The sequence below is a fragment of the Physeter macrocephalus genome, chromosome 10 (genome assembly GCF_002837175.3).
Source record: "Physeter macrocephalus isolate SW-GA chromosome 10, ASM283717v5, whole genome shotgun sequence".
Classification (NCBI taxonomy): Eukaryota; Metazoa; Chordata; class Mammalia; order Artiodactyla; family Physeteridae; genus Physeter; species Physeter macrocephalus.
The window spans coordinates 11,855,540-11,870,843 of record NC_041223.1 but is presented as its reverse complement, the minus strand read 5'-3'; the positions used below and the strand labels follow the sequence as shown (position 1 = coordinate 11,870,843).

Below are 15,304 nucleotides of genomic sequence, written 5' to 3'. Positions count from 1 at the left end.
GGACCCTAGAGTGTGGGCAGGGGCTGAAATGTAGGAGACCCAGTGGGCAGAGAGTCACAGGGAAGGAAGACAAAGAGGAAGAAGGGAAGAGGAGGAGAGTGGTGAGCTGAGAGCCAGGCCTAGACGAGGGGTGTTCAGCCCACAATCTGAGATACTACCAATAAGTGAGAATGTTTTTAAAAAAACGTCCTGCTCTTCAAAATAACGTGCAAAGAGAATGCAATGGTGAGGCCACAACAAATACATACTTACATTATTTACGAGGTTGAAAAAACTAGGCTGATCTGCCAAGTGTCACCACAAAATCCAAGACAGTCTTAATATTCTAAAATAATGTGATAAAGACATAGAAAACAAATCCTCAAGATCCTTTCACATGAAGACATAAAAAGGAGCAACAAAATGTTGTCAAAACAAATAACAGAGCAAATGGCAGTGCAAGCTACAAGCAGAAACATACACAACTTGCACAGAGCCATGGGAGCCAAGATGGTCTCTTTAGACATTTGGGAACACACAGCAACCAGAGAAGAGTCATCTTCATTTTTAACAGGGTCCTCACTATAATCAACTAGTCTACAAACTACCAATTCTAAAAGATAAAGCCTTCGGGCAGCCTCAAGCACTATTTTAAAACTAAAATAACCATAAAGATGGAGGAAATAATGCACTGATTGTGCTCATAGCCGATACTATTAATTTCCCACGACTGAGTTGGAAGAAAAACATTATTTTAAGATTAAGTCAATCACTTTAAATTTGTGGGACTGGAACAGGTAACTATCTTAATCTTACCCTGAACTTTAATTATTTTCAAGGTTGAAGAGAAAGCAAATGAGAAAAGACGCTGCTGTTTTTTTAAAACTCAGAACCTTAACTTTTCATTGGAATTAAGTCCGCGGCGTTTTAAACACAATGACTGGGCAGTATCCCTGACAACTGAATTAAGAGCCACTGGGAGGGGCCTGGCCCTCAGGGCTTTTCTAAAGCTAGATATGCTCACGTGTGGGCAGGGGTGAGAGACGCAGGTCTGGAGAACTACTTCCCACAAAGGTTTGGTATTGTTATTACTTCTCAAATATTCAGTCAAACTACTGATTCTTTGAGAAGAAAAAGAAAAGCTTGTCTTGACTATCCAGAGTATCCTCACTAAGAAAAACACACTAAGGGAATCACATGTAATTTTTTCTTAAAAACAGATAAATAAAAACATTTTAAAGAAAACAGATGGGACTGCTAAGTCACTGGCCAGCTACTCTGCAGTCCCTCATGGACTTGCCATGAGTGAGAAGCACATGTTTATATGTAAAGCTACAGAGATGTCAGAGTTCATCTGCTTCCACAGCTTAATCCAGACTACCACTGACAGGAACGACTCATTATAATGAGACCTAAAAATACATTCTGTTCTAAATGGGGGCAGGGCAGGGCTGAGTGTATAAGGGTTTCAAAAATCACAATATTCTGGGCCTGAATCCCACATTCCTGCTACTTACTCATATTATGGACCTTAGTCAAGTTATTTAACTTCTCTGGAGCTTAGTTTTCTCACCTGTAAAATTAGGATTTCTGTTATCTCATAGGCTTGTTTTAAGAATTAAATACCTCAACAGTACTTAGCATATAGGAAGCAGTTTATAAATGGTAGATATTATTATTACATCAAGATTATAAAACTAGAGTTGCAAAATTACTTAAAATGACAGTCTCTTAAAAAAGGACAAAATTATGCTTTTAATCATGTAAAGGTAATGTATTATTGTTATTTTATATACTCAAAATCAGCTTCTGAATTCATTCAACAAATATTTATCATACTTCTCCAATAAGCCAAGCACCATTCCTGGCACAGGAGAATTGGCAATTACCAAGACAGAAATCCTTGCCCTTGTGCCGTTTACATTCTAGAGGTCTTCAGCCAGAGTAAGCAGTAGAGGGGCTCAGATGGTAGGATACTTGATTTATTCTGAAGTTTAGAAACAAAAGGATTGGTTGATTGAATGGCTCTTGGGTATGGAATCAAGGATGTTTTTAAGATCCAGGGTCTACCAATGGCAGGATGAGTTTGCCGTTAATGGACACTGGGAAACTGGGGAGAACTGGTGTGGGGAAAGTCAAGAGCTCAGTTCTGTCCCTGATAGGTCTGAGATGTCTATCAGTGATATCACATTGGCAGCTTGGACATATTCGGTTGGATGTTTAAAATTTTACAACTGTAAGATGCTACGGAAAAGCCCGAACGAACATTTTGGCCAGCCCAATACAAAACTTGGGTGTTTAGGGGGGAGGGCTGGAGAAGAGACGTAAACTAAGGTAAAGATAAACGAAGAGTTATCTAGGGAAGTCTCTGGACTTAAAAGATTTAATTCTCTTTAATATCGCTTTAATTGGAAGTAGATAATAATGTCAATGAATTATATTTCTCTATACACCTCTACTTTCTAGCTCCTTTCTTATACAAGAAATTCTGCCTTGGGTTAAAAGCCTGTAGTTAATAAAAGTTCTTTGCATTTCAGAAGTTTGCCTTTTTAAAACAGGCAAACTAATACAAACTTATCTTCTAATACATTAGAAGTTTGTATTCTTCTCATACAAACTTCTAATGTATTAGAAGATAAGTGTTCTCATCAAGGCAGAAAAATAATCAAAAAGGTTTTGAAAATAGCAATGTACATTAAAGCATGCTTAACCCATTTATCCTCAGCAAGCTGCATTATGCTGGAGGTCAGAGCTGGGAGCAGACTGGTCCCTCCACCAGCCACCAGTCAGCCTCAGCACAGGTGAGTCTGCACGGCGGCCATGGCAAGGAGCAAAACAAGCCAAGACACTGAAGGGATCTGGTGGATTTCATGATACAGCAGTAGTAACAGTGCTTAGTGTTAGTGCCTGAAATTCAACTCTACTTCACTCAGTACTTAGACAAAGAACTGTTTATATATCTCAATGAAATTAAATAAGAAAGTAAGTTTATAAAGCAAAATTACAACACTATGGCTAAAAACACAAATCCACAGGCATTAGATTTCTAAGAGGAGAAAACAATACATATCTTGCTAAATGCCAGACTTAGAAAAGATGAAAACCAACTAAAACCAACAAAACATCCAGAAAAATCCAGATAACTGAAACATGCATTTTTAAAAAATATCTTTACTGGAGTATAATTGCTTTACAGTGTTGTGTTAGTTTCTGCTGTACAACAAGGTGAATCATCTATACATATACATATACCCCCATATCTCCGTGTCCTCAAGTCCATTCTCTACATCTGTGTCATTATTCCTGTCCTGCCCCTCGTTTCATCAGAACCATTTTTTTTAGATTCCATATATATGAAACATGCATTTTTATTATTCACTGCTTTTAAAGAAATGGCTAACATCTAACATGGCTATTAGCAGTTGTAAAATTTTAAACCTCCAATCATAAAATTATCTTCCTTTCTCTATAGTGGCTATGTATGTATAGCTTGTAGAATTAACATTACTGAGGTAGAAAAAAAATGAGAACCCAAAGTAGATGAAGATGAAATATGTCTGTGCCATTATTCATGGTCTAGAACCTCAATGTTTGATTTTGGTTCATCTAATATTTTTCATCACATTATTTTGGTGTAATTTCTTTACAACATTTTCTAAAATCTCTAATTTACCAAGTTCTAATTTATTTGTTTTTAACATCTTTATTGGAGTATAATTGCTTTACAACGGTGTGTTAGTTTCTGCTTTATAACAAAGTGAATCAGCTATACGTATACATATATCTCCCTCTTGCGTCTCCCTCTCTCCCACCCTCCCTATCCCACCCCTCTAGGTGGTCACAAAGCACCGAGCTGATCTCCCTGTGCTATGTGGCTGCTTCCCACTAGCTATCTATTATATTTTAGAAATCTTTCTCAGTGGAAAGATTAATAGAAGAAAATTCAGGATACACCCCCTGCCCCCGCCCAAAAAAAAAATTCTTGTAGGTTTACTGCTCAGGTTCTAGTCAACAGCTGTTGCTGGGTGTTCTTTTTACTTTATCAAGATATATATAAAACTGTCTTTTGAATGTTTAGTTTGAAAGTTACCAATTTTGTGAATCTTGATTTCAGACAAGTCAGAAGCACCAGAATAAACAGACAGTCTCAATTAACTATCACTTGCAAAGCACAGTCTAGTGAAAATATTTCAGACCATATTCTTTAATCAGGGACATAAAATAATAAATGGTATCCTCCAACATAGATAAAAATTCAGAAATACATTATAACTATGGACTAAAACATAATATTAAAAGAAAAAGTCTTTTTGTGAGCACCCAGATAATTCCTCCTCTGTATATAGTGACACAGAAGCATTTTCAGCTTTCAGGTTTCAACAAATCCTGTTGTAACAACAGCTCCGTCCCTCCCCTGCCTCCCTTTTCTGAATTCTCCCGCAGCTCAAAAAAATGAGATGGGGAACCCGGTATTTATCTCCTGGCACCACCAGCAGTTTTCCCACTCGGGTTTCTAGTTGCTCTTCATTTGCTACTTGCAAGTTAACCTGTTGGAGCTTTGGCGCTAATATTCAGAAGCTGTGAACTGAGCCTCAGGTATGTGGCTCCTCTTCACCATGTCTTACTGGGGTTCATCTGAAGACAACTGACAGAAGACAGTTAAGTCACTGAAGGCTACTGACAAAAGGTATGGAAAACGAGAAGCTTCCACAATGCTTCAGGACCTAAATATAGATCTTCAAGTATAACTCGGTTTGAACTGTACATTGTAAATCTGTTTCTAAATACTAGATTTGATATAAATAAATCTTGTCTGGAAAACTGATTTTACATTTTAACGAAATCCAGTTCAGAATTTCTTTGGGAAATAGCTCATAAATTTAACACTATAGGTTCTGTTCTACACGCAACAGATTTTGGAACCACGAGAGAGTTCTCATTTACAACTGTTTTCCATGCTTACTTTCACAGCATTTCACCACCATCACCACCACCACCACCACCACCGAAACAAAGTATGCCTTTATTCTCTACGAGACAGAAATCTGAGAGAACAGGCCACAAACTGTACCATGCTTGTGGCTGGAGGGGGAAAAAAAAAAAAAAAAAAGATTTCACAGCAATATAGCTAAGATGCCAGTATATTTTTATAAAGGGAAAAGAGTGATCTTCATTTTGGAGAACGAATTCTTTCTGCATAAGTTCTCCATGCAGAAGAAAGCACTTAGAGTCCAACAATCAATAGTAAGTGAGCACTATGCTAAGTGAATGCAGTGTCATTGTTCACGCTGATTTTGGCCATCTGTAATTTATCACTGACAGCACTTGTTAAGTAAGATGAACAAGCTGTCTCCAAGTCTGAATTACACTGGAATTTATAAAAGGTATTGGTTAATGGCAAGAAAAGAGTTATAACTGGGAAGCTGAGCAGAGACTGATCAACACACAAAGGTTACTCAACCAAAGGAAAAAAAAAGGAAGGAGATGCTCGTGGGGAATGCTAACGGCAGTCTTGCTCTTGAAGAACGCCTTAAGCCGAAAATGGTCCGGGAAGGCAGTAATTGAGTGAGCTGGCTGGAGTCTGAAATGCTAAAACCCAAACCTGAAAACAGCTATTATGAAACTATAAACACGTGCTTCATTTTTTTTTTCTAGAAACTAACTTTCGTTCTATTTTGGTCTCAGATATGAAAAGAAATTTGGAAAACAGAAAAAGAATGAACTGTAGGATGGCAGGCAAAGCCAAGGCACTTTGATGCCTATAGTGCAACTGACTCTAAGAATTCAAAATCTCAGGGAAATCTCCTGAAACTATAGAATTTACATTTTAAGATTATGAACAAAAATAGAACAATGGAATTCAGATAGCCCAGGATTTAACCTCTTAGGGAATCAATGTTATAACTACATTAAACTATACAACTGTATTAAAAGTAACACAGGCATGGATTCACATTACTGCAGGTATTTCACAAAAGCCAGGCATCAACCTCCTTGGTGAGTCTCTGAAGCTACACCATTTGCTCATTTGCTCTATTAATTCCCACTGGAGTCTTTTTTTTTCTGTGTGAGAAAGGGAGTGAGTGAGGGGATGGTTAACGGAGCTTTGTCTCTAGATGTAGCATTCTCCCTGCTTCCCACAGGAAGGACACAGGAGGATTTCACCCGGAATTACTGTGGTAAAGGGGGACAAGGGTGCAGGGTGCAGTGAGGTGGGAAGAGGTGGGGAAGTGGGCACTGCCGATCTTGCCGCTGAGGTCTGTGTGGTATGGGGTGATCTACTACCTAAGTGTCCTAATCTGAAACAACGCTGATGGCCAAGATTACATCTATGGTTTCTTTCAGCTCTAAGTTCCTATGAAAACAAATGAAATCGGCCTAAGGAAGGAAGAGAAAAAAAAATCCAGATGTCACTAAATATCAATTGTCACGTGACAATATAAATTTTAGAAATACTAATAACAATGTCAATTGTAATTTACTGAGTACTTTCTATGGGTTAGACATTGTTCTACACCCTTTAAAATTCTTTCATGTATATAACTCCATGATATAGATACTATAATCCTCCCTGCTTTCCAGAAGAGAATACTGAGGCACAGAGAGGTTCTGGAAAGCCAAGATTTGACCCAAGTGCTTTAGATTCAGAGCTCGTACTGCCTTTTGTGACAAATATATGAATCATGATAGAGCCATTCTAATACATCACTCAAAAATTAATTCAGAAACACAAAAAGGTCAATATTGCTGTATTTCAGAAACCATTATATTTTCCTCAAAGAAGGCAGTAAGTATTGCCTGATTAAAACACAGCATGTCACAAAGGAAGTGCTATCTTTTCCCTCTTATTAAACGGGAGGGAGGGAGGGAAGGAAGGGAGGAAGGAAAAAAGTGTAAATTAATTTTGAATCTCTCTCATACAAATAATGATGTGGTTACTTCTGGTATGTATTTGCAAGATTCAATGTCACGACTTCTGAATCGTTTTGAATAACCGGTTTTGCAGCAGACTACTTCATTTGGGTCAGGGAACGATTCTGGTCCCAACTAGAAAGGATCTCACACATTCTCCTAAGCAAAAGACAGTGGCTTAATTGTTTCAGTTTTGAGTAACCTGTACCTGAAGGGAAACAACTGCTCACCTAGATAAGGATTTTGCAAGCTGGAAATTAGAGATAATCATGCCAGTGACTTTGATTTCTTTTACTACTTTCTTTTCCTTCTTAAACAATTCACCTGGGCTATGTGAATGACACATGGAGAGTGTTTGATACATTTTTTAAAATAAAATCATTTTTTGAACGCTTCAAACTTTTCTAATATATATTTATAAATCATTTTTAACAGGTGGGTTTAAACTATTCTTCCTTATTACCTATAGAGTATTTTAACTAGAAATAAGTTTTTAAAACCTGTAATACTATTAAAATTCTATATCAGATATCCTACAGCTGGTGTTCCATGTCTAAATCTCCTAACAAGGCACACAGACAACTTCAGCAGAGTTTAAATTTTAAATAAAAGAACAAAGTGGACAGCACTCTCCTTTATGCCATGTATCAAGCACCACCCAACCAAAATCACTCAGGACAATGGCAGCCTCTGTGGGCCGGGTGTGAGCTTTTCTCTTGGGAAGCAGTGTCCTCATCCACTGCTGGGACCTATTCAGATGGGTTCTCAGCTCCCACTGTACACAGAAGTCTTTTTGTTTTTTCTTTCTTTCAACCCTGATTTTGTCTTCTTTCCCCAGCCTTTTGTTACTTGGTTCTCTACCGTACAGAAATAGCTACAATTCTGACCGAGAGCCATCAGGATTTTCTAGGAGGACAAAGGTAACGGTGACGTTATGACCTCGACGGGTCTCCAGCTCCTTGCTTTTGCCCTGGCCTTATCTGGGGTCTCTGGAGTGCTCACGGCCACCCTGCTGCCCAACTGGAAGGTGAATGTGGATGCGGGCTCCAACATCATCACAGCCATCGTGCAGCTGCAAGGGCTGTGGATGGACTGCACGTGGCACAGCACCGGGATGTTCAGCTGCACCTTGAAGTACTCCGTCCTGGCCCTCCCCACCCACGTGCAGGCCGCTCGGGCTGCCATGGTCCTGGCCTGTGTCCTGTCTGCTGTGGGGATCTGCACTTCCACAATCGGGATGAAATGCACTCGCTTAGGAGGGGACAGGGAAACCAAGAGTTACGCCTGTTTTGCTGGGGGAGTCTGTTTCATGTCTGCGGGGATCTCTGGTTTAATACCGACGGTGTGGTACACGAAGGAGATCATAGCAAACTTTGTGGATGTGACAGTTCCAGAAAGCAACAAACATGAACCCGGAGGAGCTGTCTACATTGGATTCATTTCGGCCATGCTGCTGCTTATCTCTGGCATGATTTTCTGCATATCCTCTACAAAAAAGAATTCGGAAGCTTGGCTCCACCCATCCAAGGAGCAGCACGTCTCTACCACTCAGCCAGAGGACCATTCAGCATACTGCCTGAAGGATTATGTGTGAATAACTGTGTGATGCACATGACTTAGGTGCCTGCTGTGATTTCTGTATTTTAGATTAAATACAAGAATTGTGCTTACCTTTCTCTACAAAGAATGTAAAATACTTAAAAAATGAAGTTGTTCAAAATGCCAACAAACTTCATGTACAATTGTATCTGTTATAGATGATTTTTCCATTATTGTTGTCATGTTTTATCTGAAGGTTTATAATGGAAAGAGGTTCTGATTATATCAATAAGGCAATGAACTGATGGCTTTTTTTTTTCCTTTTTAAGATAAATTGTTGATACATCTTCCTAACTGGTACTTCATTGGATTTTATAAAAGAACCCCATTGCCAAGTATAAAGAGCACCTTGTCCTGGTGTTAACTCAGGACACCCTCTGCTTTTGCTCCCTCTCCTCGGCAACCCCCCCGTCACCTGCTTCTGTTCTCAAGCCCCTCTACAGGCCTGCACCCCACGATGCACAGAGGGGCTGCCCGCCTCCTTCACAGGATGCCCAAGCCAGCCACCCCAAGTCCCCACCTACTGTCACCTCCCCGGCTCTGTTGACATTTTAGGAAAAATATCTCCATATAATATGGCATTCAAAGATTAGGCAGAAATAAAGAAAAGAAATTGGTAAATGCAAAGCAAAACCAAACCAAACCCAAACTGAAATCTCTAGGACTTGTAAAGCATCAAGTACAAGCTAAGCGAAAACAAGAAGTTTGTTTTAAAATGGCTTAAGAACTGCCCTGTTCTGGCTGCTAAAAAGAGGATTCTCCAGATTAAGTTCATTTACCTCTATGATTTTTGATTTACCCCTATCATTTAATATTGCACTGATTAGTATCTGGATGATAAAGGTTACTTTCAAGTTGTCATTTTTTTTTCTTTTAGGTTTGAATCATGTTAACAAAAATGTTTTTATAAATGAGCTGCTTCAATTGGTTAATGGAGGTGAAAAGAATTCTTAAAGAATAAAGGACGCTTTAAAAGATGTTAAATTATGATATGTAATTCAAACACTTTATAAGAAAATAAAAATTGAATTTTCTAATGTGCAAAGGTAACGTTGTACACTGTTGTTTCTAACAATTTGTTTATTTACACTTAGGTATTGTCCATAATACAGTGGTAAAGGGGAAAAAGGCTACTTCATTGTACATTAATAACTCATGAAGTGGGAAGTTATCTTTTATGTGAGTAAATAATTTTGAATTGTGCATACAGACATACAGACTAAAATATATATATATATTTTTTTGTGGTATGCGGGCCTCCCTCTGTTGTGGCCCCTCCCGTTGGGGAGCACAGGCTCCGGACGCGCAGGCTCAGCGGCCATGGCTCACGGGCCCAGCCGCTCCGCGGCTTGTGGGATCCTCCCAGACCGGGGCGCGAACCCGGTTCCCCTGCATCGGAAGGCGGACACGCAACCACTGTGCCACCAGGGAAGCCCCCAGACTAAAATATTTTATACCTATTTTATTTGGTAGATCATTCTCTTCTGTACCATCATCATTACATATTAACAGAATAGCTAAAATAAAGGTACGATTTCACATGGGAATTAGGAAGGCCCTGAAGTCCAGTATACACTCCTGGACTTCCCTGGTGGCGCAGTGGTTAAGAATCCACCTGCCAATGCAGGGGACACGGGTCTGAGCCCTGGTCCGGGAGGATCCCACATGCCGCAGACCAACTAAGCCCGTGCGCCACAACTACTGAGCCCGTGCGCCACAACTACTGAGCCCGTGCGCCACAACTACTGAGCCCGTGTGCTACAACTACTGAAGCCCTAGAGACCGTGCTCTGCAACGAGAAGCCACTGCAAAGAGAAGCCCGCGCACTGCAATGAAGAGCAGACCCTGCTTGCCTCAACTAGAGAAAGCCTGCGCGCAGCAACGAAGACCCAACGTAGCCAAAATTTTTTAAAAATTAAAAAAAAAAAAATTTGAAAGTATATATTCCTTTTGAGCAGTCAAAACACTTTCTAAACAAATGCCATCTATATTTTTAGCTATATGACTTGAGAATATAGTAACTTTATTGACATTTGAGGATTTCCATCATAGCCTATAATTTTACAGAACCCTGTTGCATATCTCTTTGTTACCTCCAATAATTTTGTTCATTTCATTGTGCTTCATACATATTAAAAAAAGCGTCATCTGCAAAAGTGCAATTTTGTTTCTTCCTTCCTTGGATTTATAATACTTATTGCTTATTTTATTCTTGAGTACATATGAAAGCATAACGAATGTTAAATTATATTGTAACAGTAAATACTCTTATTTCTATTCAACACTATTTTATCTGATTTTTAAGGAGGACAACTCAGGTATTTTTTCTAATTATAAAACTGTTTTTTAGTTTACATATTTATTTTTCTTTTACACTCATCCACTTTTTAAAATTTATTTATTTATTTTTGGCTGTGTTGGGTCGTCGTTGCTGCACGTGGGCTTTCTCTAGTTGCGGCGAGCAGGGGCTACTCTTTGTTGTGGTGTGGGGGCTTCTCATTGCAGTGGCTTCTCTCATTGTGGAGCACAGGCTCTAGACACGCGGGCTTCAGTAGTTGCGGCACGCAGGCTCAGTAGTTGTGGCTTATGAGCTCTAGAGCACAGGCTCAGTAGTTGTGGCACACGAACTTAGCCGCTCTGCGGCATGTGGGATCTTGCGGACCAGGGCTCGAACCCATGTCCCCTGCATTGGCAGGCGGATTCTCAACCACTGCGCCACCAGGGAAGCCCCATCCACTTTCAAAAAGCATTTGAGTCAACTTACAATAAAACTGCTGGCCCAATAAACAGAAAAACCAAAAGATAAAGAAGAAAGGTTAAAATTACAAAGAAAAGGGAGAAAGAATGCTATTAAATAATCCTGGCTGAAGGTTGCTAAAGCAATTAAATATGAAATGTAGTTTAGAACTTCCCACACAACCAAGTCGGAGAAGGACACATAAGGAATCTGATAGCTTTGTCTCCTGGAGGAAACCAACAGAGGCCGTTGTTGGTGCCGTACTGCACCCCCCCCATTCCCCAGCTGTTCTGAGCGCTGGGTGCTAATGGCTCACAGATGTGGAGCCGCCTCTACTGCAAGGTGAGGGCACCAACTGTCCCTAGCAGGTGGCCAGGAGCCAGACCGACTGACTATGGTACAACAGCCGCCCCATGCCTCAAGGGAGGACAAAACCTGTGGGGCAATTTGTGCCCCAGAGCTCCCCTTCAGACCTTATCCTGGGACCCCCGTGGGACCAGGCTCAAGCTAAGCCTCCAAGTGAAACAATATCCTTGCTTAGCTTTTTTTCTCCCTGCCTTGGCCTGCTTCCCTCACTCCTTTCTCTTCAGAGTCTCCTCAATACATCGCTTTCCCAAAAATCCTAACCCCAATCTCTGCTTCTAGGAAGCCAGACCAAATACAAAAGAATATTAGTTAAGCAGAAAAATATTAGTCTTCTGACCTTATGCCCAAAGGATTTTCAAATACAGGGTAACAGACAGCAGAAGTAACAGCCTCAATATCAGATTCAAAAAACACAAAAGCATGAAAAATGGCTGTTTCTTATGTGGACCCATCCATTTACTAAGCTTATTTCACCAGAGGTCGAGGCCTCAATAGCTGGGGGCAAGCGTAGCTGAAAGCTTCTAAAATGCTGTTCTCAAAGGTCATACATGGATGCCCCAAAGTGCTGACCTTTTCTTTATGTCACAGGTGTAGCATCATTAATTCATCTAAGATTGTATTGACACAACTTATGCTTTAAATCTGTACCATGTTTGGGAGTTACTTGCTCCATGTGCCATACTTCTAAATAGGCAAAACTATATAGAAATTATATGTATGTTTTAAAAGTTATAATCCACATTATTATATCAGAATATAACAACTTAGTCCATAAATATTTGTTTATAATCATAACAGTAAGATCTACCTTTCACTGACTGCCTCCCTGTGTGAGATACTCCTCTTAGGCACTGTATATTGATTATTTCTATTCCTCACCAACAATCCTTCAAGGGTGGCATTATTGCCCCAATTTGATGTATTAAAACTCAGCTTATTAACATGACCAAGTTCTCATAACTAGGAGCGCTGGAATTCCAGGAGGTCCAGCTGACTTCAAAGTACTTCTAGTTCTTCCACTACTGTGTACTGCCTCTGTTGTATCAATCAGAAGAGCCTGTTGCAATTCTCAGATTGTACCTAAGTGACTTTTCTACTAGGTTGGGGTACAGGACAGTGGTGTGGGAAGGATGTTAAATCACCAGACCCATGACCACAATTTATAAAAGAACAAAGATGACATAGAATTTTGAGGGACTAGCTAATGGCTCAGGATTTCTCACACTTGAGTATGGCTGTCCCTCAGTATCTGTGGGGGATTGGTTTCAGGAACCCCACAGATACCAAAATCAGAGCACACTCAAGTCCCTTATATAATGTGGCATAGCATTTGCACAGAACCTACACACATCCTCCTGTATACTTTCAATCATCTCTAGATTACTTATAATACCTAATACAATGTAAATGGTATGTAAATAAATAGTTGTCCTATATTTGGCAAATTCAAGTTTTGCTTTTTGGAACATCCTGGAATTTATTTTTCTTGACTATTTTTAATCTGGGTGTTGGTTGAATCCACCAATGTGGAACCCGTGGATATGGAGGGCCGAATGTAATGTGCAGACTAGTGGAAATAAAAATTACTGTGGAACCCCAGAAATATATGAATTCTCAGGGGTCTTCATATGCCAGCTTGAGAAACTTCAAAAACAAGTCTTACGTTCTCATGGAAGCATTTTTCAACTGTGAATTTGCACTGCAAAAGAGACATTTTGTTTCCTAATTGGTAAAATAATTTTACGAACTCAACAGTGAAATTAAAATACAAAATTTTAAAAACTCTAACTTAAAAATCCATATAACTACAAACTCTAGTAGTTTAAGAAACATTAGAGTAGACCAGTTAGTCTAATTTTAAGAACCTAACAGGCTGTGTTTTCTGTAAATAGAAAAGAATTTGGGGTTCAAACTTTGGAGACTGGGCTAGAGAAGTTAATGAGAGGGAAGAATTTGGCAAGAACTGAGCTCAACTACTCAGAGCAGGGTGTAGTTGTAATAGCTCCACAGCAGTGAGAGTTCTGCCATTAAAGCTTGATTAAGTTAGTTAATTTAAAGACTGATAATTAGAAGGGTTAACCGATTCTCACAGGAAAAATCCTAAGATGGTTATAAATAAGCCCTTCTTGTTATATCACACAGGAAATTCTCCATATCTAGTCTTAGAGTTTTGGCTGAGAATAAGTATTGAATTTTAGTAAAGTTTTTCTGAGCATATTTTACCTGTGTTATGTGTATGACTTTCTCTGCTTGCGTTTAAAAGGGTTTAGCCAGAGGGACACCCTTGTACTGTTATTTTTATCATCTCTGTATGAACTCTTCCCCTTTCTTACTTAAGAAAATGAATTTTAAAAAATTTGCTCAATGTGACTATCAGTCAAATATTTTCTGGCTTTCCTCAGAGCATTCCTGATTTGCCCTTATATGGTAAAACTACAGAGCAGCAGCATATTCTTTTACAACTAAAATTTAATCATTTGATTTATTGTTTTCCTTTATCATAATACATTCTCTCTCGTCTTTGAAAACTGCTTTCCTAGATTAAAAATAAATCCTCTGCATGTAGTATTTACAACATGATGAAAAGCACATACAGAAAATTGCTATGAGTATGTTTAATTTGCCAAAAAGCAAACATCCTCAATAAAAAGAGAATCAAAGACATAGCTAGCTTTTTAACAAATAATAGTTTCATAAGACCTTAATCCTGGAGGAAAAGTACTTTAACTATATCCCTAAATCAAAGATAAAGTTGACAATAACCTCTAAACACCATCAATTACTCTCAACTAGGTAACTAAAACAAAGAGTTAGAAACTTTCCACTAAAAATATTCTAATATCTACCCTGAGAAACCCCTGGTAAAATTTAGATGTCTAAAGATTCTGGATTACAGCAATCACCATAAATTTAAAAGCCGAAAAAGTAAAGATAGTGGTTTCTGATATAAGTGGCTCTTATACTATTGAAAACGTTATATACACATATATATGCACTACGAGAAGAGAGAAGGCTATATGGTGACTTGGTTTTCTTCATTACAATGGCCACCTATTCTAGGATTAAAAAAATCCCTGAGAGCACCACTGTGTTAACTCTGATCATGATCTGTAGCTCCAATCATTAAGCTCTGTCTAGGATCGAATAGGATCTATTATTTTGGAAGAAGTCATTTACAATATCTGAAAGCTTGAGATGCTGAAGGGAGGTAATACTGACCTTGATTTAGAAAAAGCTGACAATTAAGTCTCTTATAAAAGAGGAAGATGGACTGAATTCCTAAAGTCACCCGAAAGCGTGGCTAACTGTGGTCGACAACATGGCAGAGGACGTGGAAGGTGACAGCAAAGGCCATGGAGATGCCTCAGATCACGGTTCAATTTGTACAGACAAGTCAAATGCTATTGGTCAGGGGCTCCATTCTAAATCTATAACTTACGTCTATACCTAAACCTAAAAACCACATAATTTTTTCACAATATCTACTTATATTATATTAGTGAATCTCAAATAACGTAAGGGAAACTTTGCAAGACTTTAGAGTTGAGTGTTTCAGCAAGAAGACATCTGTTCCTCACTAGCTGTGCACTCCCAGAAGGCAGATGTCTGACTGGGCCCCCACTCCTGTCACCACCCCCTCTCTGCCTAGCTAGGGCTTTTCAGGTGGCTGGGGCTCAGTATATCTTCAATGAAGAAATAAATAAGTTTTTA

At 39.2% G+C, this 15,304-nt stretch overlaps 1 protein-coding gene across 1 annotated transcript; it reads left to right on the top strand.

Annotated features, from left to right (window-relative positions):
* Positions 1-24: 24 nt before the first annotated feature.
* On the top strand, positions 25-10,326 carry CLDN20 (claudin 20). The gene is made up of 2 exons (XM_028494802.2): positions 25-2,780; positions 4,423-10,326. Exon 2 carries the CDS (start codon positions 7,826-7,828, stop codon positions 8,483-8,485), a length of 660 nt encoding a protein of 219 aa, XP_028350603.1. The 5' UTR covers positions 25-2,780; positions 4,423-7,825; the 3' UTR covers positions 8,486-10,326.
* The last annotated feature ends 4,978 nt before the right edge of the window (positions 10,327-15,304 follow it).

Coding starts and splice junctions, on each gene's coding strand:
- CLDN20 (XM_028494802.2), top strand. CDS start 7,826: ATGACCTCGACGGGTCTCCAGCTCCTTGCTTTTGCCCTGGCCTTATCT.